Source organism: Fistularia commersonii, chromosome 7, assembly GCF_037954325.1.
Source record: "Fistularia commersonii isolate RoL2024-O1a breed Wild chromosome 7, RoL_Fcom_v1.0, whole genome shotgun sequence".
Classification (NCBI taxonomy): Eukaryota; Metazoa; Chordata; class Actinopteri; order Syngnathiformes; family Fistulariidae; genus Fistularia; species Fistularia commersonii.
In genome coordinates, this window is record NC_141290.1 from 12899886 (window position 1) to 12926106 (window position 26221).

A 26221-nucleotide genomic window follows, 5' to 3' on the forward strand; every position below is an offset into this window, starting at 1 on the left:
AGGTGCAAAACAGTGAAATTAAAATAATTCAATATCAGTGCCCTTCATGTTTCATTATATTTTTGGAACACATATATATGACATATTTTTAACGTGTTTAATTTTTTCAGTATTTCCCGTCAGTTGAGGATTGTGCAAGAACACCCACACCGGTCTGCAGTGGTTGCCTGTCATGTTCAGGGCAGCTTCACTCAGAGTGAAAAACCTGTTTTTGCGTTGACAGCTTTCCGAGTAAGTGAGAGGTGTGTATTCTGCCTGAACCTGCTCAGGCAGTTGTCCAAACTCGCAGATTAAATGGGGCCTAAAGCTGGCTCCACCCCAGGACAGACGCCTTAGGACCCTGCAGGAAGAAAGTCTTTGCCGTTGTAGTCGCTACAGGATTGTTGTTGTGAATTCTTTGAAGAGACTTGTGAAGCTTCAAGTGAACTTTTTTTTTTTTTTTTTTATATCATCAGTTCCGTAGTTCTGCTTTTGTGTCCCCTCATACCGAACAAAAAATAAATCAGAAATGTTGCAAGAATGCTGTTGACCAACAGAAGGAGCTGTTGCAGGATTGGAAGGTGTTACGGGATCTCTCTTACCTCATATATTTGCATATACCAGACAGTTAGACAGTGGCACATTATATTACAATTAACCTCAAATTACATATGAAAGCATTTTTCCTACCGCATCTTTTATCAAATTGGTTCTAGATGTGCATTGTTATTGTCAATAGTATTATAGCAAATTCAAAATTCAACATTTTTCCACAGTAACTAAAACCCCAATATAATGTCTCCCGTTCTATAGCACAATTTATATGTATGTGTTGGGGGGTGAGGGTATTATTTCAGATTCGTCATCACATTTCACCACTTTGATAACAACAATGTTGAATATTAATGTCCCTTAGCAAAATAATTTGGTTCACATTGTTAGGGGCAGTGTGGCACAGGACGTCGAGCAATCATCTTTGTGGCATTCCTGGTTCGATTCCTGGCTTCGCCTAGTGTGGCAAAGTGTTGTTGAGCAAGACACCGAACTCCTGGCGCTGGCGGATGGCAGCCTTCTGCTCATGGTTCATCCATGATGGCTTAATTACACAGAACGAATTTCCCCATGGGATTAATAAAGGGCAAAGTATTATTACATACACAGAAAACACATTAAGGGAAAAAAGGAAAGAAACAAACATGTATAAAGTAGCTGGAAAATATCTTCTTGTATTAGTTGGTGTCACAATGCTCTCTCAGTCGAAGTAAAAATTTTTAAACTAAGGCTACTTCACTCCCTCTCTCACATAAAAGACATTTGACCACTATAGTCCATTGCAAGTCATTGGACAGAGTTGTAAGGCTGCAACAGTGGCCAGCACTGATATCAATGGATTAGTTCTCAGTAATGGGGGGAAATTACCAGATCCCTAAACTATTTCAGACCACAGATGGATTTTAGATACATCCAAGTGGCCAGCAATCACATGGCGTGCATACAAATCTTAAGATATATAATTACGTATCCGTTCTTAGCAAAGGCATGTGATTTCCCTGGAATATTGAACATTTTCCATCCATCTTTTTGGTGGTTTGGGCAGTTTAGGTTATTATACATCTCCTTGTCATCAGCTTGGCTCCGCTGCCTTCAGCCGTACCCCTGTGATAACACAAATAAGTGGAATGTGGGTTTAATGTTTAGTTTTAGACGCAGAATGAGGAGGAGGATTTGAAAGATAATATACAATTGGATGTTGATATTGATCATTTGAGGTCATACACCAGGCACATCTTTCTGGATAGCATAAAATAGATGTAGCAACTTTCTGGAAACTCAAGACAATACATGACAGGGTTATGGTACTACCTACTGATCTTTGCACCAAACTGTACACAAAAAACCTCTGCTGCTGCTCTTTCATGTTGTCAAATATCAGCCTGTATACTTCATATACTTTATACTTCATACCTCCTAGTTTAATGTTTACTGCTTAGTGTAATGCTGCATTTTACTGCTTATTTGCACTATTATTATCATTTTGTTAGTTTCATGTCACCATGGGATTGTGAGAAACGTCTTCTAGATTCCCCTGTATGTCCAGTACATGCGGAGAAATTGACACTAAAGCTGACTTTGACTTTTTTTTTACTGTAACATGGTTTTCTTTGTAATGGTCAGAAGAAGGAGACTTCAGTGGTTAGAAAGGGTTTTGAAGAGAGCATGCTTCTGATGTAAATAAAAATATGGGGTAGTTTTAGTTGTATAAAGTGTTTGCCAAGTTTCAAGTCTTTGTCAATAAGTGTTACTGTAATCTTGTAGCATTCAGAGTAAAATAAATATGCTCAGATTTGTATGTTAACCACGGGACTGAAAAACTTTATTTCTTTTGGATGGAGTGTGAGTGTGAACCCGTGTGGCCATGGAGTTCAAGTAATAGCATGTCTTCAGTAATAAAAAAAAAAAAAAAAAAAAGAATTAGATTGTTTACATTCACCAAAATGCTATTATATCTGTACAACACTTTTTGATCCAAATGCTTTGAATTTCTTCATGGTCACTTTGTATTATTATATTTTATTTAATTTTTAAATGTTTCCTACTTTTTACATATTTCATGCTTATTATAGGGACATTTCCTCCAAATTAACAGGCAAAATTTGAGTTTTCTTTTCTGATTTTTTTTCAAGTAAAAATTCTCTCTTCAGTGTCTTACTTCATTAAATGTTATTTTTCTTTCCAAGCATGTTTTTATAAAGTTCATCGACTGATTTGATGTTGATTTTTTTCGCCATTTGACGATGGGATTTTTTTTTATATTTGAGCGTAATGATATCTGCGGCAAACACCTTTGCAACCCGGCCCAAAATAAAACCGGAAGTGGAAATAATTTAGAGAAAATAAAATAAAATAAAAACAGAAAAACAAAAAATAAAAAAAAACATAATATATCGTATGTATTTTGTGTACATACGATATACCCATAGATTGAGTATTATCATTTTTTATTTTTTGTTTTTTATTTTATTTTCTATTGCTTACTAAATGAAAACAATCCGATACTCCGGGAGAGTGTTGGAGGTGTGAGCACGGGCGGGGGGCGTGGCCTAATCTAAAGTCCCCGCCTCCGATCCTGTTGATTGACGCTCAGCAGTGGCCCCTCCTCGGACGCCTTTCTTCCCTCCCCCCTCGTTTTCCAGTGTAGTGCGTTGATTTCATACCAAAGTCATACTTAACATTCCACTTATACTGTCAAACCTCTGAGAAATATTAGGGAAAACAAGAAGGCGCCAAAATAAAATAAAGTCGGTTAAAATATCCGTTTGTTTTCAGACAGACGCGGGAAGGGCCGGGCAGGATTTTAAAGGTAAGTTCTCCACATATGTTCTTGCTGTTAACAGCTCCGCTTTTTTTCTGGGAAGTTTTTTCATGCCGCTCGTCTCGGTGAAGTTTTCAGATCATTGTCATTTTTCACATTTTTCCACGGAGCTCTCCGCGTTGGGAGGGAAGAAAACATTCACAGATTGATAGACTATCGCGTTGGACTTTCCCAGTGTGCGGGGATATTTTCGACGGGCTAATTCACATTATTTTCCTCCGGTATCCCAGCTTCTGCTCACTGACACCCAATATTCAAGAAAAAAAAAACATTCTGTTTTGACAGCAAAGAAGTGGGCAAATATGCTTGTTGTATGTCCCGCACAGTTTCACACCTGGAGCAGCACACTCCCGGTCTTCTTCCACGCAGCAGTTTCACCCACGGCCACGATACCCCCTCCCCAAAAAAAAACATTTTGGTGGAATAAACACACACACACACACGACCCCGAGGCTGCTTTGGACTCCTGCATCTCTAAGGTAGGACCAGTTCTTGGGTTTTCTTCACTGGAGTGAGGATGTTCATGACTTAACCAAAATCCTGCACCTCCTCCCTCCTTCCTTCCCCAGCAGAAAATAACCATCTGAGATTATTCCTGCTTATTTCAAATCTTTGTTTGACAAGATGCTCCCGACTCATGACAGGACGCTTTGTGTTAAAATTTATTTGTCTTTGTAAACTTTGCTCAAAAAATTCACAGTGCAATTATGTTTATATACATTTGAATAATTCCAAGTTCACTTATCTGCCAAACTGTTACTAGTTTTTATTCGTTGGAAAAACAGCCCATAGTTTACTCTCTGTGTAAATGAATACAAATGTGACTAGAAAACATTATCATGCATAATCTGCAACGATGAACTTTGTCTAATCGTTGTTTTTAGCCATTTTAATACCGTCTGAAATTATCTCTATCTGTTTATCCTTCTGTCTGTCTTCCTCCTTTTAAATAAGCAGGCAATGATACTCTGCAAAGTCCTTCTAAGTCTGTTAATTCATAGATGCTGATCTGAGAATGAAAGATATGTCCAAGGCTAATCGTCTAATTGCTTGCGTCACCTCAGGCTACACCTGCTTTCGGTCTACATTTTCATTTTGGTCTGGGTAAAAAAAACTTACCGTTGTGCGCTTCATCTGATAATCCCCCCCCACATGAAAAAAAGTTTGTTTGCCGCTGCTGCGGCGCAGGACTCTAAATCACTGCAGCCAACAGGTTTGCCCCAACAAATAGAATGTAGGCTGTCAGGTTTGTCACTACGACCAGAACAACCTGTTAATGTTTCACTTTGGTTGCTGTCTGCCTTTACCACTGCAATGTTGTCTGTGCAAAACATGAAATCTGATTTGGTTTATGTCTTCGATGCAGAGCGCTGGCTGTTCACGCCAGTCTATGCAACACACATGAGGGTGATCTGTGGTCGCTATCCTTGAATTTACAATTTTGATGCCCTATTTGATCAGGGCTGTATGTTACTCTGAATAATTTTTGATAAAAACGAACCTTTTTGTGGCCAGGTGGCTTTTTGTAAGTAAATAAGGTTAATCCCTAAAACACAGCTTGAGCTGACCCAGGTGCTTTATAAAGGAGGTAAAAATAACACAAAAACACATGTGAGTCGTACCTAAGAAGTAATAAGTAGCAAAAAAGGACTTTGTTTTAAGAACTAAATAGAGGATACACAGCAAGAGAAACAAACCATACCTGGATCTACGAAGAGTTTTAAGCCTGACAATGAATGATTCTTGTGTCAAAAATTTGTCTTAGAATACAATATTTGAAAAATAAAGAAAGAAAGAAAAAGATGGGTCACTGTCATTCAGTACTCTGACAGCTAATTCCTCAGTTATTGAGTAGCAACTCTTATACTGTGTAGTTTCATTACGTATATACATATATGTATATATATATATATATATAAGTTTATTCTTTTTGGAGTTTTGGATTGGGTTTAATCATGAAACGCTTTTGAAAAAAACTAACAGTTTAAGCAGAGTTGTGTTTCTTTTATCTTAGAATTTAACCAGAGACAAATCATTTCCCCTCTGCCTGCCGGGAGGCCATGGGGGAGATTAACATAACTTTGGAAAACAACAAGAGGACAAACAACTCATAAACATTAGTTTACTATGTTTTGTTTTAAATGCTAATGAGTCACGAAAAGTATCTCAAGTGTTTTACTGACACGTGTTTTCGTAACACGTGGAGCTCACACCTTTCTAGCCATGTTCTGTAGCAACAATTGCAATTGTTGATTTTTACTGACTTAAAATCATATTTATGTCATTTACCAAAAGTGGATGACTTTCTGTGGTTGGCATCCAAAAGAAAAGTGAAGACAAAAGAAAGCCTCGTGAGCGAAAGACGGGCGCTGCAACCAATAGCTTTGCGATCAACACTATGGAAAATGAAGTACACTAGAACTGTCCCAGAAATGTTCACTGCAGCAGTATTTTGACATTCATCCGTGTCGGTGTCCCAATGTCGATCGAGAGTCTGAGTGAGCTGAGCCCTTCATTAAAACTGCTTTCTATCAACATGTGGAAATGATGTTCTGAAATGTAACAACCAACCAGTACAACCAAACAATGTGTCCGTGGTGACTGTGACACGCCAAGATGCCTAATAGATTTCGATGCTGATGGGGGAAATCTGGAAAGGATTAAGCATTCTGCTGCCATGACAGATTCCCCTCCATTGCTTTTATGGAGCATGAATGTATAAGGCCTCCAAATGTAAAGTGTGGTATTTTTTCCTTGAACATGTACTGTGTGTTTGTGGGCCGATATGGATTTAGTGCGTGTGAGATTGAAATGCAAGGGGAAAGTTTTATAACTTCACCCATTTCATGGAGGTCAATTAGATTACTTGGAGTAATATACCCTTAAAGTGGCTGTTTTCTTTCTTTTTTACTCCCCAGCTGTGTTCCTTCAGGCTGTTTATCAGAGGGACGACTTAATGAGCATATGTTCTCTTCAGGAGGGCAAAAAAAGTTGGAAATCCTCTGATGGTTTTAATTCTTTAAACAGACATCTAATCAGACTTTTGAACACTGTAGGTATTTGAAATAATTTATTTAGCTCAGCCGATTCCGCCGCTCTCTTCTGCCTGCCGCTGTGTTTATTTTGGACGAAGGTCTGTTGACCGTTTGTCAGTGGCGGCTTCACTCAGTTGTGTTAAACGCACAGAAAAAGGCCTAATGAGCTTTGCCCATTTGCGCAGACGTTGCTTGCTTTTAGCAGACTCCCCAGAAGTGGTTGCCCAAATGGTGGACACTTACCCCTCTGTCAACTCAGCTTTGGAACAAATACCACTTATGTCTGTGTGGTGAGCACACAGAGGGCCTCAGAGAAAGGGCTGCATCTCCCAGCAGAGGGGCAGAAATGACAATCTTGACTACAATATACAGTTTGACACCAAATAGCAGCATGTGGGTAAAAGCCCATGTTGATAAAAGACATATTGTACCAAAATGAGGCCCCTTTTTTCTTAGAGATGTAAGTAAAGGGACAAATTCACAATTTTTAATTATTCAACAACTCAATAAATGCATGCTAAGGCACACCAATAGGCTACTTTGTGTGCTGCAGGAGGCCTGAAAAAGATTTTGCTTTGCCAGTTTTCCAGTTAAGCTTTGAAAATGATCGGGGAAAAAGGCAAAATGCTCCAAAAAATCAATTTCAGATTTCTCATAATTGAGCACTAGAGCTTATTATGACACCACTGAGTTCAAACCTACAAAGGGAAACATTTATTAGCAAGAAAACATGAACACTTTGATAAAAGAAACTGATTTTTCAAAAAAGGTTCCAGTGGCTCCTTATTTATACATTTATACACCACCACTTCTAAATACAACAATATTGTCCTCTAAATGAATCCATGGAATTATTTGATGATATTCAATCATAAAAAAAAAACAAAAAAAAAAAATGTGAGGGCCTTACTTACCAATATAGTATCTGCATTAGATCTCTTTCCTGTCAAACCAGACAGATGGCACCATAAAATGTCCTCAAAAAGTGGAAACACATATGAACATTAAGACTTAATATTTTATAGAGTCTATTTGAAAGAGGTGTTGATCCAATTTTCATGGCAAAAAAAATCTGAATATGTTGTAGCATTATAATACAATAATTTAAAAGAAATCGAACCAAAAAAAAAAAAAACAGAGAGCATTCACAGTGCATTAACTCTATCGCGGAACATTTAATAAATCAGCCAGTGTGTGTTCACCAGGTTCTGGAGTCACAGAATGAGACCGAGCACAATTTATCACCATTGTATCCATGTTAATGCACGGCACATGTTTACATATTCTCCAAACCGTGAGGTTTTAACAGATAAGCTTTCTGGCCTCCTGTTGGGACTGAGCAGGGGAGGAGCTGGGGAGTGGCCTGCAACAGTGTACTCTTTGTGTCAGTTGTCCCTAAGTTGCTTAATGTTGTAGTTGTTCTTTCTCCAGTAACTGACAGTTACGGGTGATGTTCCACATAAATGTACTCTTAAAAAGGAAAAGCTCTGGACTTCATGTATGTGTGCGTGTTGTGTGCGTGTCAGGAAGGGGGAGGGTGTGAAGCTTGTGTCTGTGGCAACTCCAGCCTCCATTATAGATAAGACATACTTGACTCTCGTGGTGTTTCACAGACATCTGTGTTGCAATGAAGTTCTATAGCGGCCCAGTGGCCCTCATGTGAATCCACTTTAATCCCCGAGCTCATGTTGTGTTCAGAGGCAAATCTCCTCCCGCCTTATTTTCATTAATTATATTTTCTCCCATTATAACTCCCGACAATTGTCATGTTCAGTTTTAGAACAGTTGGGCCTGTTTGAGTTTATGTACATCGGATAGTGAGCGAATGATCAGCTTTATCTTTGGTCAAGTTATTTATGTCTCATCACAGTTTTTCCTCGGATAAGTCCCTCTATATGGCCCTGATCAAAGCTATGGCTGCTTTTAATGCCTTGTTCCACAATTTCTATGGTTAGATGAATTATTGGCTGGTGCATTTTGCTGTAAAACTATGCATGTCTTAAAGGTTTCACAGATTATGGCTCCAAACCGCGGTTCTCACCACAAAATGACCAATTCAAGCTAGAATGGCTCTTCCGCTACATTCTCTGGAAACTTTCAGATTAAAATGCTGATTCAGGCTCTTGAAAAAGAAAAAGCACTCTCTGGCGTGCTCGCCTCACTTTGTGTCAGTCTTTCCCTCTTCAGCTGGATTAAGTCTTAATTCTGTGAGTGTGATAGTTCAAGTTGGACCACATAGCGAGCAGCATGCAGCATTAAAATAGAACAATGAAGAAATAAATCAGGCCTTCTGTTGTTGCTCAACGTGTGATACTCATTCATCCGTCTGAGTTTCAGTTACTCACTCAAGAAAGCAGCAACATTTACTTACTTTAAAGTTTTGTCCGATCCATATCTTCGGATTCATTTTTAAAAGAAAACGACAAACGGAACCTCGTCGGTGGAAGGTTTTGGATGTAAATATTGTATGTGTCTGATGATTTTCACTGTCTGTGCAGTCATCCCTTGTGTGAAAGACTGAACACTATTGTTTTTATTGGGCACGCAGCTGGTATCTTACAGCAAATGTTTGACTTGACAAGGGGTGCATGTGGTGTTTGTTTTCCCTCTGCCTGCTATTCTGCCTCTTGCCTCTGTGAGCTGTTGGTTGGTCTGCCCTCCTCTCACTCTCAGCTCTGATTGTTTCCTGAGTGGCGTGCCAGATAGGAAGTAGGAGGAAGTTATTGGAGAAGTTGGAGAGAATTTATTAAGGCCAAATACAGACACAAAAGGGGAAAGGGAAGCTGGTGAGTCTAATTTTTTGGAGATGGGGCTCGAGCTTTTACAAATCTGGAGAAGGAAGTGGCGTCGGGGCGTCTATACAGCAGAAAGGGCGACTGTTAAACCAGAAAAAAAAGATTTATCCTTTAATAGAAATATAGCAACATGTGCATTTACTCTAAATGCATCTGTGTGTGTTTCCAGTTCCCATTGGAGTGCAGCTTTCCTGGCCTGGAACCTAAAATGTTTTCTTTATCTGTAATCTGACCTTAGAGAGCAGCTGCTCCTTCTGCCGCCAAGTCCTGTTGTTTCCCCTGTCAAGTGTGTGTTTGTGTGGCTGTTGGTGTGTGGAGGGGGGGTCTCATTGCAACAGAAAACACTCACCCTACATCTGTGAGTGCCCTTCACTCTCATTGAGGCTCTTGGTCTTGTATGTTGAGAGGGTTTTCGGGCTTCAGATTTTGCTGTGTGTAAGCGCAAGTGTCCCAAACTTCGCACGAGCAAAAGCTGTAACGACAAAGCTGAGAAAAATGCAGCGTTCTGCTTGGCAGACAGAGGGAAGGGAAATATGCAGATGGATGTGCAAACACAAAGGGCTTGATGCATCCACAAACGAAAGAGACAGATTTAGGGAAATCTGTGAAAACTCTGCCTTGAGACATGGCATCGTAGAGTTGAGCCTTCATGATCGGGGGAGTATGCACGTACTGACTTATACTTTTAATACTCATAGAGCCAGGGGTTTTTATAAGCCAATCGTTAGCTTTGCACAAATATTGATATTTTGGTCTTGAAAGATATCATTTGGTTGTATTGTTACTGTCAGGAGGCCTCCAGCTTGGAACAGGCCAGGTTTTGATATATTAGAAATAATACTGATTTGAAAGGAGGTTTGTGATATTAATGTCTGGATGTCTAATTCCAGTCATCTTCTTGAGAACACTGACTGTCATAGCTTGTTGAATAATGTTTTTTTATTTCCAGAATATATTTAATCCAACATCTCCAAAACAAATGTTAACGACGTCACGGTCTTTAGAAACTTTTCACATTCAGATTTTCTGAATGTATTTTCACTTACAAATATCAGTTTAGCTGTCAGCTGTAAAATATTTCAGTGTCAGTGTATTCATATGATTAAAATAGTAGTTTGAAGAAAAGTATTCAAAAGAATATGTTATTTCACCTAGTTATTAAAGTCAGGAAGGTTTTATGAATATTCACATCACAGTATTCACGCAAAATTTATATAATTGTGGAAACAAAGTTCTTTAGAATAGCCAACAGTGAAATACTGCTTTTAAAAAGGATGCACTGTTTCCTTTTGTCACCTCTGGATTGGCCATTAATTGGTTTGACTATAAAACCACACCTAATCACACAAAGTAAACCATTGACACCTGTATCTGATAACGTTGTTTGTCTGATCTCCTTAAAATTCATGTTAATATACCAAAATAAGAAAATATTGACATCTTAATTTTAATAGAAATGTAGACACATGTGTGATGATTTTTTTTTTCTGGAAAAAACCATCAGGCACTCAATTTTTCATCCAGGTAGAATAGTTTAACGACCAATTTCTTCATATTACTGCAGCATGTCATGAATAATATGATCACGGTCATAATGATGGTCCTTCTTCATTGCCTTTGACTGTTTTTCAAAACTTGTGTGAAATCTTGGAAATATCTGTTTGTAGCATTTCTTTTGGTATTTAAAATATATTTAATAAGTAGCATCAAAACGATTGGGCTTTCATGGTACAGGCTGTCTTGACATAACTAAGTTAAGGTGTCAATGAGTGACGTGTTTTTCTAATGAAAGATCTCTGATTTCTGTGCAGAATCAGTTATGCTAAGAAACCCTTGTTGAACTGAGCCACTGTTAAAGCACGACTCCAGCATGTTTTTGTGGTGTTTGCAAAGACTATAAAATGTATGAGCTGATTTTTTTTAATAATAATCAACACTTGTATATAATTAAAACATGTTGACTTCCTCTGCACGCACGGTGTTTCTTACCTTATTTCCAGCTGAATGTGTTTGCATCTCTCTCAAGGTGGGATGTTGAAATGTATTTTAATGGCCCACTCAGTTTGATGTGAAGCATAAGAAAAATGTTCTCTTCCTGCCAGCATTCTTGAATTTAGATATTGCCCTTGGGCCATTAAAATTGGACAGCGTAAGTTTGCCTTAAGATTTTCCTTCATTGTTGTCTTTTGAATGCGGCTACATAAGAAGAAATCCGTCTGGCAGGTATATCTCAAGGCATTGGGAAAATGTCAGTGGAAAATACCCAAAATACCACACCATTTCTTGTTACTTCTGCCAAAGAGGTCCTGATTTCACCTGTTGGTTTGTTTGTCTATTTATGGCTCTTAGCAGGATTGTGCAAAACCCAACATTTGTTTTAAATCTTGCAAAGGAGTTTGCAGGAAAACACCCCTCTTAGTAGGGGTGCACTGATTGATTTACTGATTTTATTATAATCTGGACCCCTGTCTATCCGTCTGTACATGTATCTGGAGGTATCTGCTTATAAATATATGGATGTTGTGTTTTGGAAAGTTTTATTTTCTGTCCTGTGTTTGGGGGCAGATTGTAACTCCATGAGATTTTTGAACAGAAAATATTTTGATTTCCAACCATTACATAAGTCACATGTTAAATTTCCAAGCAATTGATTTTGGATTTCCTCATATCCTGGCTCTGTCACCAATGGGTTGCTTGCTGGAAATATGGCTGAAACTACAAAGTTAACAAAGGCTTGGCTAAATGTTGCTAAAATTGAAGATTAGGATAACGTGAAATGCAATTTTTGTAATTTGATTTCTTAGAAGGGAGGAAGCACAACATCAGTGCTAAAGCTCGCCAATATGACGTTGAAGCCAAAATAGTTCAAAGCCGATATAAAACACATTCACCTAAGCTTGAACTGAGGTTGTGAAATGATCATCATTTTCTCCTAATTAAGGCACCTGCAGGGTGCAACCCAATTTAATAGTCATTGTTGCCTGTAGCAAATTTGAATACGAGCCAAAAATAAGTTTGACATTTGTGAGCTCCATTCATGTAGTGGGCAATAGCAGCTCACCCCACTGACCTCAGCTCCACCTCCTCTGTTTCCCAAACTCCCCTTGCTTTAGCTACCAGGAGGGAAAAGGCTTGTTTGATTTGGACTGACAGTTGTAATAAACACACCTATGTTTCATCACTGCAAGGTTATATTTTCTTACTAAAAATAACCTTGGTTCTTTTGATATGTCAATGTCTTGCTCTGTAACAGTAGAATTCCAGGTGGTGACCTGGATTGTTACTTGGTATTCGTAATATGTCACTATAGATAACAATGAAAGATACCCTTCTCTGTTTCTTGCACGAATATCTATAACACAAACATCTGTAATGGAGTCCCTTTCCTAATATAGACTTTACCAGTAGCTTTCCTCCATGTGATCCAGCAGGCAGAGAGTGACTCAGTAGAATTACTGGAATTCATTGGGACATTTAGCTGCACACAATCCTGTCTGGAAAGAAGAAAGGAAATACAGTCCGTTGCCAATGAACTAGGTGGTTCGTAGATGGAGCCGGGGTCACAGATAAGCCGATTGCTGAAAACCGGCTGCAATGTGATCACAGTGCTCAGAGCTGGGAAAGTGGGAAGAGGGATTCTGGTGCATGAATGGTGCCGTTTGAATGAACGTGCAGGGCACATAGTTTTGCAGTGTTATTTACATTCCTGCTGCACATTGGAATTCTGTAGCATGTTGGTCTCAGCATCCCATGGCCCAACTCCCAGAAAGTGGGAGAAGGAGGTGTGTCTGATTTTTGTTAAATCTGAGTGAAGTATATTTTTAACCCATGATCTTTAGGCTAGAGCCAGATGGGAGTGTTTATCAAGATTCATGACCATAAACGCTTTGAATCTTGAATCTTGATAAATGAGATTGATAAACAAGCCTAAATAAGTCAAGAGTTATCCATTGTTTTATTGTACAAAATCCAGAGTAATACCATCCCGTGGATTTCTCACCCAAATATGAATAAAATAGACATTAAGTGATGGTTGTGTCTAAACATTTATACTGGAAACTTCTAAATTGCAATTTTCTACAATTGTCCATAAAGGAGTCTCAATAGTTATATGTAACTCTCCCTTTAATCAAGAAAGTATGACTGTTATTCTGTCTTAAATCTTGTGTCTCCACAAGGGCATGTATTGAAAAATGGCTTCACTAACAATGCCCTCCCTCTGGTCAGAGACTCTAGCGTCATGAAGCGGGAGCGTGTTCAGTGCTGATGTTGCATTCCAGCTGAAACAATCCCACTGTTTTCCAGACCCCAAAGTGGACGCCTAAATTGGACAACACCCCTTCATGCCCCCCCCCCCCCCCCCCCGCGCCTCCCCGTTCCACAATACACACCCCCTTTCCCCCCCTTCCACTCTCCGACAACCAACCAACCAACCAGCCCACCCACCTCCCACTCCAACCATACACGCATCCCCTGGTCTCCTGTCCTTATTTGGGTAGAGACATTCTGCTGGGTGGAGAAGGGGTGCGGGGGTGGGAGGAGGAGAGGGGGGGGGGCATTGGGTTGACACAAGGGAGGCAAGAGGAGAAACAGTGAGTACTCGCAGCCCTTTCTTAATAAGGACATGTCTGGAATTCAGGCCCCTCTCTCTGCGAAGAGCGTCTCTTTCGCAGCACCTCACTTGAACACTCTTGTGAGCCCTCTGAACTTCGCCGGGGCTGTCAGATCTGAGCGGCGTTTGTTGCTCCTTGCAGCACACAGGTCAGAGATCTGTAGTGTTCTTCCGGCAATTATTGAAGATAAACAATAGACACCTCTCCTTCCATGCTTCATGGTGCCACAAGGCCATATTAATGCTCTGACTCTCCTGAAGTATTTGCCCTCTCCATTAGTTGCACTTGAGACCTGAACAAAAATAGTTATTTAAAGGTTGCACAACTGTTGACCTTAATCCTTCCAATCAAATGACTCAGTTTTTGACAGGCAGCAATCATGCAGCACATATGTTTTTTGATTGGTTTCTGTCGAAGGCCACATCCGGCTATTCAGAGTATTGTAATGGCATTTTTTAAAGAAATTGTGATTAAAATAACATTTTTGTACATAGATCTAAATAGAGATCGTTGTCTCTTTTATTTACTTATTTTTATTATTTTATTTTCAAAGTTGTTCTTTTCCATAAACAAATTCCCTTCTTTGGTTTCCCAGTCACTGAAGAGTCATGAACACTTTTGTAATAATTCAAAGTGCAATCTACCGCTTGGTGGGGAAACTCTTTTTAATGTGTAAATATGTGATATTTAATTTTCCCATGCCTTAATACATGTTGCATAAAATACATACAATTTAAAATTTTCTTCTATATTTTTGAATATTAATATGAGCAGTTATAGAAGTAACATCGTGTTACTAGAATTATAATTGTCACCCTAATTTAATACTTTGTTTTTAATTTTTTTTAATATATTTACTAATGTTTGTCTCCTTCCAGCTGCCCGGATAAGAAAGAAGGGGTGACAAACCCACCTCTAACCCAACTTTGCCTGTTACATACTGTAGTTATCTTTCAGTGCAAGACCTGTCTTAAACCATCGCAGTGATCTGAAACACTCGAGCTGCTCAGGGTTCTCAATTTCAGCGTAGAGTTTTTAACACTGTGACCCCATTATACCCAATACCCCCTCAGCTAAAATTAACTGCTCGACTTGTGGGTATTTGTCAGACTCAAGTTGGATTTATTGTCTTAATGAAGGGATGTAGTTAACGCCACCCTTTTTCTTCTTTTTTTTTAACAGTCATTTGTTTTTCTCAAACTTTAAAAATAATTCCAAAGCCAAAAGACTTGCAGCTAATTTCCCAATTTAAGTAACATGACTTTACAGGTTAAAAACCCCTCATAAAATTTAAGAAATACGTCTTCGATTGGAACCAATTAACTCATCATACTTATGAGCATTTCTTCATCGCTAAATGACTTGATAATTTAAACACTTTTTCGCCGCAGGAACATTCTACATTTATCCATTATACTTTTAACTTTTGTCAGCATAAACGCAAAAGAAAACACACAAGCGTCTCAAGAGGATCACGGTTACCTCATAGCCTCCCATTTCAGAAACAATGTGATGCTGAAAAGGCAGCTTGAAAAATACTTAAGATCTTTGCCTGCAGTCAGCCATGAGCCGACCACAGCGGGACACAGTTCCCAGACCACAGACATTCTTCGAGGCCACTGCTGATTAGTGAGGTCTTTAAACTTCATTTTATGGAATATCTTGAATTCATTTGGCCATTTAGGAGAAATAAAATGTAGGAAATTGTCATAATGATTATGTTCAGAGTTATTTGTTCAATACAAATTCAATAACAACAATTTTGGGGGGAAAAAAGTCAAGAAGCCAAAATGGCAATGTATTGATTAATTGAATATTTGCTTTCAAGTGTATCAATCTGTATGATGCGCAAATTCAGCTCTATGCTTTTTGTACCAAATGCAGTTCTTCGTCTAACTCAGCTACATAAAAAAAAGAAAAAGAAATGAATAAAATACAACAAACAAGATAACACACATTTACCAGGGATCTACTACAAACAACATGGATGTGTGACTCTAAGGGATAAACTTACAAAGAATTATCACCTCACTCTGCAGCTTCTCTCAGCTTTACAGAGAATTGGCTTATTGTTTTATCATCGGGCTTTAATTGTAATGGTACTGTACTCTTACTAGAGCTACGGGACTCAAATTGAGGAAATACTCAATTTGTTTTCTGCTTTATACTATGCCACTCTGACCTTTGTTGCACAAGGTTGCATCAGGATGTAAATATCGTGTTATCTGGTGAGGCACTGTTTTATCTTTATTTATTTTTAAATGAGTGAGTCCTTTTGTTGATTAACACAGAAAAATACTTCAGCGTGGTGTGCTTTTTAAAATTGTTGTCTTTTTATTTCTTTTGGTGATCCTATCTGGGGTTCCATAATGTTGTGTTGAATATCTTGTACTATTGTGTGTACTCCCAAATAAACCAATATCATTCTCCAATGGTTTTAGGTTTTTAATAACATTATAGTATATCACTTGATTCATATTTCAGAGTTTGGGATTTGCAAGCGTTTTGATGATCACCTTCCCAAAATGTTTTCCACAGTTGCACAGTTCTAATAATAGTCAATTTATTTTTATTTTTTCCATATAGCCCTCCTATAGATCCATTGATATTGGGGTCCAGGGGGAGCCGCCACCATTGCTTCCAACGAGTGGAGTGCCAACGGTAGCCCAGAAGATGGGCTGGACGGGGACGACGAAGGCAAGGCTATTGACGGGGATGCCGAGGGTGTGTGGAGTCCAGATATTGAGCAGAGTTTCCAAGAGGCCCTCGCCATCTACCCTCCTTGCGGCAGGAGGAAAATCATCCTGTCTGATGAGGGAAAGATGTATGGTGAGTGTTCCGAACAACGGCACAACAGTCATATGGAAATGAGTTAGACAAAGAATGCGCAAAATTGAGAAGATATACACCCAGGAGATTTGTGGCCAGATGAAACTGCTCATCTTCCCTATGAGGCTGAACATTATAGAGAAACTTAATCTCACTAAATTAAGGAGCCTTTTTCACTGTATTGATATTCATCACGATATTGGCTTTGGCAGGGAAATATATGCCAAATGCAGGGTCAGACCATTTTTTTTGTTTGTTTTCGTAACTTTTCTTGCTGATGTTAAAGGCAACTTTATAGATTTTTTCTGATTTTGACATGTCCTGATTAAGGTGATATCTTGCTCCTTTTTTGGCAATTGCTTGCCAATTTCTCCCATAATTTGAAGGGAATTTCTCACCTATTCCCAAGTACATTTTTGTAAACAATTTACATGTTGCTTTTATTCCAAATACTTAGGAAATTATTTTAGAGAGATAAAATCTTGCAATGTTCTTTTATCTTGGCTTCATTCTTATGGTTATTTCTCCGTTTGTTTTTTTTTTGTTTGTTTTTTTTTCACAATATATGTTACTCATTTCTACATCAGTCAGGGGTGGTTTTCTCAAGTTTATGTAGTGAGCAAATCTGCAAAATAATATTCTTCAATCAGTTGCTAATATGTGGCTCTATGATTGACTTGCAACCAGTCCAGTTTAAATCCGGACTCTTGCTCAATGTCATTAGCTCTTTGTGCGGGATTAAATGTATAGATTTTTAATTTATTAATGATTTATCAGAAAGACATCAAACCATGTTTGGATATTAATTTTATACAAATTAGATATCCAATATTAATCAAATCCTGGAAAACATACAGTTAAACAATCCTATAGAAAAAACATTTCTCCTTCTCCTCCAGTTATCTCAGAGCTTTGACAAAGGGGTTTGTGTTTTCTTTCCATCCATAACTATCTCTGACAAGTCTGTACCTGTTCTGCTGTGACCCAGAGGCAGGTTCTTCTAGTTTCTCCAGCGCCCTCAGAGCAGGTTATTGCTGTCCTGAGAGCATCTCTGCGGCACAATGTGATTTACACCTGTCTTTATCTCCCGCGTGTTTTGCTTTACATCCTGTTTTAAGCCCACTGTTTACAGCTCTCTTTTCCCCTCTTCTATATTGTCAGTCACAAAACTTGCCCTTAATTTTTCTTTTTTTTTACCGTTTGCTTCACACACCCATTCACACATTCACAAACATTCACAAACCCAGTATGGCTGATAGAGTTTTCCTGTAGGTGACAGTTGGGGTTGGTTTCTGGGAAGGTTGCACATTTAATGCCAGACGGTTTTTGTAGTATTAGCAATAATTAGCCCAGCTTGAATCAAGACTTGGGCACAATAGTATCGCATCTGTCTGAGATTTTAATCATGCATGTGGTTCAGAGCGGTTGTGCTGTTTCCTGAAGCGGGTTCATTAAAATGCAGGTGTTGAGGCCTTCATGTTCTGGACGGCTCCAGATGGACAGCTGGCAAGTTCTTTGGTAGAACCCATGATTTCTAGGTGAAGGATACCAAAGTATTTGTCTTGTATAAGTTTCATCTCTTTAGATTCTCAATTGTTTTCATGGAACAAACTTCCTGAATGGAATTGAATATTTGCTTGACTGTTAAGCTTTCCAGCAAACATCTAATAACTATTGCAAAACTATATTGTAATTTATCTCGCCCAATCAAGATGTTTCTGCCCTTTAATTTTTGTGTCAGTCTTTGCTCAGAAGCAATTGATTCAAAGCAACCATTAAAACAGCCAGTCACAGCTACCACAGTACTGGTCTTAGGTGGTTTCTTCAAGGTTGGATTTAAATTGGATTCTTTGCCAAAGTTGTTGTCAGCGTATCTTCTGCTACAGTGAATTGGGGTCTTGATTAAGCCAAAAAATTGGTGCATCAGATAGAAATTCATCAAACTGAACTCAGAAGATCTTTTGAAGCAAATGATAAAATCAAAGTTTTGCTCCACTCGCGTAATAGTGCAGTGTTGTTTGATCATCACATCAGAGATGGAGACTAATCATTTCATGTCAATCAGTTTTGATTAATGTTCATTGCTGAACATAACTGAATCAGATAAGGATTCTGCACAGACATATTTTTTAATTCTGAGCTAGGGGGAAAATTATCACAGAAAGAAATGCAAAACATGAACTAAAGAACTTAACAATCTGTATGAAATTACCCAAGAAAAAATGTTATATAACTGAAGTTTTCGAAATTGGTTGATTAAATTGGCATAAAAATCTGCAAGCTGGGACCAGGAATGTATCAGAACTTGGAACATTTTTTTTAACCATTTCTATAGACTAATATTTTTCATTTCAAAAAGTTATATTGAAGTGGTATGCATCTGACTGAATTTCGTGGTATGATAGGCAAAAGAATGGGCGGGGGAGTGACAGAGCTACACTTTCCCCTCCCTCAATAATTACTTCAGCCGTGCCCTTGAGCAAGACACCCAACCCTAAACTGTTCCAAGGAGCCTGAAGATTGTTGGTCCACTGCTTTACCACCTGTGTGACTTTGTCCGTCCACTTTGTGTGTTTTTTTTTATGTTTGCATGACTGCATTAGTTCAAGTTAAAGAGGCAGTGTTGGCTTGGATGAATGAATACTTTTTCAGTTTTTAATACATACCTATATTTAAATACATAACCTTTCTTTGGCCCTGCACCAAAATGTTGCATCTTGCCTGAGCTTTATCAACATCCAGGAAACTTTTTGTTTCTAACACAATTATGTTAATAGACAGAAAACTACTGAAATGAATTCAAGCATAGATTGATAGATAATATAATTCTTGTACAATATGACCACAACAATGAGTTTCCATATCTTCTGGAAACTATTTCCAAATTATATGTAACTTTATCCCTTTGTATAGTGTTACTGTGAGAGTCACAGTCACTTATTCACAGCTGAAGTAGTGATGCAAGACTCCCGCTGACTTTGATTCTGCTGGTTTCTCTGACACAATAAACTCCACTTACTTTGCAAAAACTTTTTATTTGTTCAGACTAGGGAAATAAAAAGTGGACTATACAGATTTTCAAATTATAGTTCTATAACACAGGGATGCCAGCACTCCGACTTTTGATGTACAACACCTGTTTTCAAGCTCAATCTCACGCTCTCTCGGCCGCTGCCAAACAAATCTCACGCCAAATAAAAGGAAAGGCCCTCCTTTAAAAACTGTTAAATTGGTTAATCAGCCTTTCTCTGCACACAGGACGGGGTCTGAGAATCACATTTTTTCCCCATTTCAGCACCAACATCTGTCCATAAACATCAGAGAGCAAGAGAGATGTTTTGGCCTGCCTGCTGTGTCTATGCACAGGCATGGCCAAAAACTTCTATCGTATGTCCTAAATGTGTGTCTAGTTTTCCCTTCTTTCTTTGCATAAACATTTAACTTTAGTGAAAAACATAAATATTTGATTAGTTTCATGAGCTTGATAATAATTAGAATTTTAGAAATTAGGCTGCTGTAAACCAAAAATCTATTTATTTGCATATCTTCTAAAACCTGTTTGTTAAATATTTGCAGAAGGATCTGAGAGGTCAAGTGTTTGTGGTATTTGCACCTGTGTCACTACAGTTGTTACATTATTGCAAAAATAGATGAATAGACAATAAAGAAATCATAATTTCAGGAAGATTATTAACAGTAGCAACATCTGAATTTTACCTGAGTTTGAAAAAGGAAAAGTAAACTGAGATTCTCTGAGTTTTACAAATTTAAGGTTTTATTGTGTAGTTGCATAACCTCATCGTTGTCTGTATTTAGACTGAAGTCAAATGTAATTTTCATCTGTTGATATGCAGATCATTTTTTCACCTTTCATTAATAACTTGAATTGTGGGAAAATTACCAATACATGTTTTCCCAAAATCAAGGCTGTTGTTCACAAATGTCCACAACCCAAAGATATTACACTTGTTGTTATAGAAAGGTAAAGAAAATAGGAAAAAAACATTATTTTGTCTCATTATGACTCATTTGACAAATGACTGCAAATAACAAAACATATTTAAAAGGTGATCACTAATAGATTAAGTATTGTACCATCAATCTGTATTGATTCACAGAACCACTCAAACAACATTCATCTTTACATTTAACTAAATAGATCATTTAAGCTTTGTTAGTGGGTTGGTGTTATGTCTACATTTGTCAACAAGGATGTAAGCTGTGCACACAGTGCCTTAGCAACAAGTCGTAAAGACCCCCTCCAGAGGCTTTTTTCCTGGAGTTCCAAATGGTCTCTACATTTACAATAAGTCATCTGAGGCTCTTCTGGCAGAGCAGCGTGTGCCCCAGAAGTAGCCCTCTCACAAGGTGATTACCTCAGATGTCTAAAAGCTGCAGTGACATGAGGGTAAGGGAATGTTAGCCAGTGTAATACTGTCTACCTTGCAGCCTCAGCCTCGAGTGGCCTCCAAAAGCAGACAAGTCATCGCTCCCAATGGGAATTCCAAATATTCTGCCAGAGTTTATGTTGTTCAGTGGGAAAACTTTTCAGATTTCCACTGCAGTATAGAGAGGACTGTCTAGACTAGTGTACAGTAGCATTTTCATACTTGTGTTCGAGGGTGATGAAGAGTTCAAAATTCTCTGACATTCAGTTTAACAATTTGTCAACAATCTAAAACGTATCCTTTTGGATAGGCCATGCAATTACCTGATTGACTCATTATGACTCAGTACTACTTGTTGGGTATGTATCACATTTACAAAACTAGCATGGTCTGATTCTTCCAAATACCAGCGTGATTCCTCCTCTACCCTGTTGGCTTGGCTGTTGAGACCTGATAACACTGTCACATCTTTGTAAAACATGGAAACCAGAACCAGTTAGTTTAAACATGTGCTTGCATGCACAAGCATGCACATATATACAGCCACACAACTCATTATATTTCACTCAATGAATATTAAGCAAGTAAATGCCTTACATTTATCTTAGACAAATGTTGTCTATCCACTTGTCTTGTTATTGTTGGTGTCCGTTTCAGCTCCAATCCATTCTCTGAATTTTCGGTCATATTTTGAGTGTGTTTGAAATTACATTTGACATATATATAAAAAAATATGTATAAACTTGAAGCACCTATGCAGGCTTTGTGTAGAAATTATATGAATGAACTGTTGTTGCAAGACCCAGCTCAGGTTACACCATTTGTGAAACTTGAACAAATAAAGAGTGACTGAATGCAGTAGTAAAGTCCTCCCTCCAAACCGCAGCCTCTTATACTATGCCCCTCGCTGTTTACAATTTAAGCTATTGTCAAACTGCTGACATTTTTCCCCTTCCTCCATACAATTTATGTTACTGCAAGGAAATGCATTTTTATTTTAAAATGAACAACTTACAACAGCTAACAACTAATCTAAATGGGAAGTGCCTGTCCAGTTTTAGGGTTAATAAATTACATGGTAAGGGTTCACGCTCAGACCAACACTAATTTTTTGCCTGTTTCATTCCAGGGACTGCCATTGGAATTTGAACAAACTCACAGTCTCAAATGAAATCCACTCAGCATTTTACTTGCTATATAGTTTAACGATTAACAAATAAAACAATAAATTAAACAGTTGCACCTCAGAAACTTCGCATAGCCTTAAAAGATGTATTTTGCAGAAGATGCGTGTGCGTTATCAAAATATGCTACCCTTCTTGTTTTTCTCAGGGACTGTGCTGACACGTCTCTCACCTGCGTTTTCGGGTCTTGACAGGTGCGTCAAGCATCAGGCGGACACACCCCTTGCTCTATCTGAGCATTGCAGCTGTCAGTGCTGCAGTGGGTGCTTGGTAGAAAAACAAGAAAGATCTCTGTGGTGGAGGGAGGTTTATGTCTGTTATGACCTTTCTAAAGGCATATTGGGAATTAGCATTACGTGGGCCGCATGCAGAATGTTTTAAGAACAATGTGTGCGACTGAAGGAGGAGGGGTGCTGAGTGGCCTGCAATGATGACTGAGCAGGCCTGGTGCTTCCCTGTCAGCCCCCTAGAAGAGATGTTAGGAATGTTTTCAGTCATTGCGGGGCAGTATGTTAGCAATTTAGGATTACCTCAATGTTATGAGAAGGGAGGAGGAGAGATAATATGGGTGGGGAAAGGGTTGAGAACAGAGGCAGGGAGGTAAGAACGGCGGCGGAAAGGGGGGGAACTTGATTGCGGCGGGGCGAAAAGAAATTACTTTTTTGCTCTCTATCTTTGCACAGAAGTGGAAAATTCCAGCGATCGTGTAGTAAAAGTAGAAGATGGGAGTGTCCTGTCAGGGAAGAGGTTGAGAATGGCAGCCTGCAGGATTGAGTGGGTGTTGAGCAATCTGCAAGGAAATCATAAAATGCAAAAAGGGAGTAGAAGGAGAACTTGAAACACTGTTAGGGTGTATCTTCACTCACCTGTCGTGTTCTACGGCTGTGTGGACCAACCTTTTAAAGTCCCTCTGACCCCCCCACTATGTCGAGTTTGAGAGGATGGCTGCAGCAGCGATTAAACAAAGAAAACAAGCTGTTGCTACAGAAAGCATACATTTGGTACATATTTCTCAGGTTATATACTTTGGCTCCCGATTCTCACCTATCACTTAGCTTTTTCCCGTGCAAGCTCATTTTTGCCATTTCATGGAATATGCATTTTAAAAAAATAAACAAATAATTATTAAGGAATTAAATTGTTAAATAATGTTGCATAACATGTTAACTGTTATGGAATTTATTTTTCTTGCTGCACAGTTGCAGCTTAAGTACACCATGCTCATGCAGTGTATTCCAATTCTACTGTCATGTCTCTAAGTTTGTAGAGCCTGGGGTTATTATAAGTATCATAGTGATTATATAAGTGATACAAAAAACTAAGCATGTTATGTGTTCACACTTATGGAGGTGTGAAAGGACTTTGTGGTGTTTGACCTGGAATTTTCTTCTTAAAAATATTCTAAGAATTCTGTTCCACAACCAACATGTTTTATGATCAGATGGAATCTTCTTGCAGGACTTTTGCCAGATATTGTTACAGAGGGTAGCAGTAAAAAAAACAAAAGATCCTGGGATGTTACAGTGGCATCTTGAAATTATTTCTTAGCAATACTACAGGTCTTTCTGCCCACCTTCTTTTGTTCCATCTGTGTCGAACATTTTTTTGTGCCTCAAAGCGAAAGCAGTGATTGTAAAATATTCAAATGAATTATTGACTGCAATGGTAATACTACAGATACAATCATAGATAACAACCACAGAGTGTTTGCTGATGAAAAGAAGTTTTTATGTACTGAAATAGACAAAGTCATTATTGTGCTCATCACTGTTAAAATGCATGTAAAGAAAAGTTGTGGGTTCTCTGTTTAATCTCTGTAATTGTAAATAGATTTAGTTCGGTTTTACTGAGCCACTATATTGTGTCTGTGACTGAATTTACAGCTTGGATCGGCTCTGTTTGAAACTAAATCTCTCTAACCTTTGTCACTCTGCACTGCAGCTGCTCTCCTGCTGTAGCCGACCTGCAGCACCTCGCTCTTACTGAAATTTTGAAGGTCCACAGTGAGAGATTCATTGCACAAGTCTGTGGTGGAGCTAATATAAAGATTTTCCTTGCTGCCTTTGAGTTGCAGAGATTGAGAGTGACAGTTGCGCAGGGGTCAAACTGGCATTGTTCTGCCGTCCTCTGCACAGTGTGCTGGGATGGCCAGCAGCAGGTGCTGCGGTCTGTTGAATGCAGGGTCACACTGTGGTGTTGTTTTGGGAAAAGGGCCTGCTCTGCTGCCAGGTGGCAGTTGTTGGCAGAGACAGTTTTCACTTTGTGTTTCCTCCGAAGGCCGGCATCAGCTGCCCCCTTTGCCCCTCTTGACTGACAGCACTCAACTATTATACCCCTCTACCCCCGCCCCCCAACCTGTTTGCCCTCAACTTGGCTGCAACCCCTGCTTCACCCAAAAGCTGAAAGTGCACAGGAACATGTGTGTGTTCGCCCAGGCTCTGGCTCTGTTCGCAGGCCCGGGCCTATCAGACTGGCTAGCACAGATGTGTCAGGCTTAGAGGAATGCTAGGAATGCGGAGGCGCTGGAGCGGGCGTGTCCATCCTAGGCCTGGGGCAAGAGGGGGAGGGAAGGGGGGGTACCTCAGTATCTGTAGACAGTTGAGCTCTGCTGTGTTGGCTGACCGCCGGGCTGACTGGTTGAGTACTGCAAGCCTGCTAGAGATGGTCTGCTGTACTTTTATGGTAATTGCAATAAGCCAGGCCTTCTGGAGGCCAAGTGCTAAAGTGTGTGAAAAAACAGGACTTGTGAGTCTCTCCCGTCATTATGTGCAGTTTATGAAAGCTGCAATACGATAGACTCGCTAGACACTCAGTCTATTGTGTGTCCGTGTGTGTTTATCTTGACTAGCTTCTTGGTGTACATTTCTGTCAGCAAATTTAGTTTAAGATCGTTATTCAGAATGATACAGTGGTTTAACCTCTACATTTGGCCCGTCCTGAAGCCACAGGAACCCAGCAAGCATGACTTGGAAGGGAATGTAGAGAAAGTGATCGACTGGTCTCCCCCTCAGGCAACAAAGCTTTTTGAGCTTTTTAATACACCAGGGATGTTTCTTGCTGGAACCCAGGCTCACTCCGCTCAAAGTTTTAAGTCAGTTCCTCTCTGAAAACATGCACAACGTGAATCAGAAAGAGAACTATCAAAGCCAAGAATAGAACGCTGCTCTCTGCACAACCTGTTTGTGCAGAATGTCGAGAGTAGATGCTATGTCATGAAATCTATGGTTCAGTTTTCCAAGCACTCTCTGTAATTAGTCTGCAGGGCCATGTGAGCAGACAATGGGGAGGTGCGAAAAGAGTAAATGAAAACTGTTAATGAGAAATTGCACTTTTAATACTTGTCTTGTTCAATATTTGAATAAGTATCTCCTCTTGGAAACACAGGTGTCATTGTGGCCTGTGACCCAAAGTGTTTTTTTGCCCTGTGACTTAAGAGCTCTGGGAAAGGTCATGCTGCGTTTCCTTTGACACAAGAGACAAAACTACAGCGCCCCCTTGTGCCAAAAGGAAGACAGTATTTATTGGTTGACAATATTTTTTAGTGAATTCGCTGTTTTTGTTCATCGCAGGTCGCAATGAATTGATCGCAAGGTACATCAAGCTAAGGACTGGCAAAACCCGCACAAGAAAACAGGTAATCAGAGGTGTTGTTTTTTCTTTTTTGGGCTAATCAGTCCAAATTCATGCGCTTGTTTTAATTTATACCAAAAATATCATAAAAATGTAGTAAACATTTTTGGTTGCTTTACCCCCTTTTTTATTGCCTGTAGTACATATCTCCCACTAAAATCTTATAACTGTAAACTTTTGTCATCATTGTAATTACATCTTTTAAGTCATTTGTAGTTAGAAAAATTGCCATTTTTAGATACTTAAGGTTTAACTTCAGTAAAACCGTTCATTGTTTTACTATTTTAAGCCAAAAAATACAGAAAGAGCAGAAGGTAGAGTATAGGCCTAAGGGGCCAACCTTGGACACAGATTGATAAATGGTTGTTGTTGTAGGAGGATGATCCTAAAGAATA

General features: G+C 39.0%; 1 protein-coding gene and 1 long non-coding RNA gene across 10 annotated transcripts in view; one reads left to right on the plus strand and one right to left on the minus strand.

Moving 5' to 3' along the window:
* Positions 1-35: 35 nt before the first annotated feature.
* Positions 36-8849, minus strand: LOC147232800 (uncharacterized). Its single transcript, XR_015106398.1, has 3 exons — positions 8759-8849; positions 7302-7364; positions 36-1635 (listed from the first exon to the last, which is right to left on the minus strand). It is a non-coding gene; the product is annotated as an uncharacterized LOC147232800 (long non-coding RNA).
* Positions 3173-26221, plus strand: part of tead3b (TEA domain family member 3 b) — a 32768-nt gene continuing 9719 nt past the window's right edge. For 8 of the 9 annotated variants that reach the window (XM_086149853.1, XM_086149856.1, XM_086149855.1 and 5 more), the window contains exons 1-4: positions 3173-3340; positions 3679-3831; positions 16382-16624; positions 25766-25830. In XM_086149853.1, coding sequence (XP_086005979.1) covers positions 16618-16624; positions 25766-25830 — 72 coding nt within the window. In that variant the 5' untranslated portion in view covers positions 3173-3340; positions 3679-3831; positions 16382-16617. The remainder of the gene's footprint in view (positions 3341-3678; positions 3832-16381; positions 16625-25765; positions 25831-26221) is intronic. The other variant, XM_086149854.1, reaches the window with a different exon arrangement.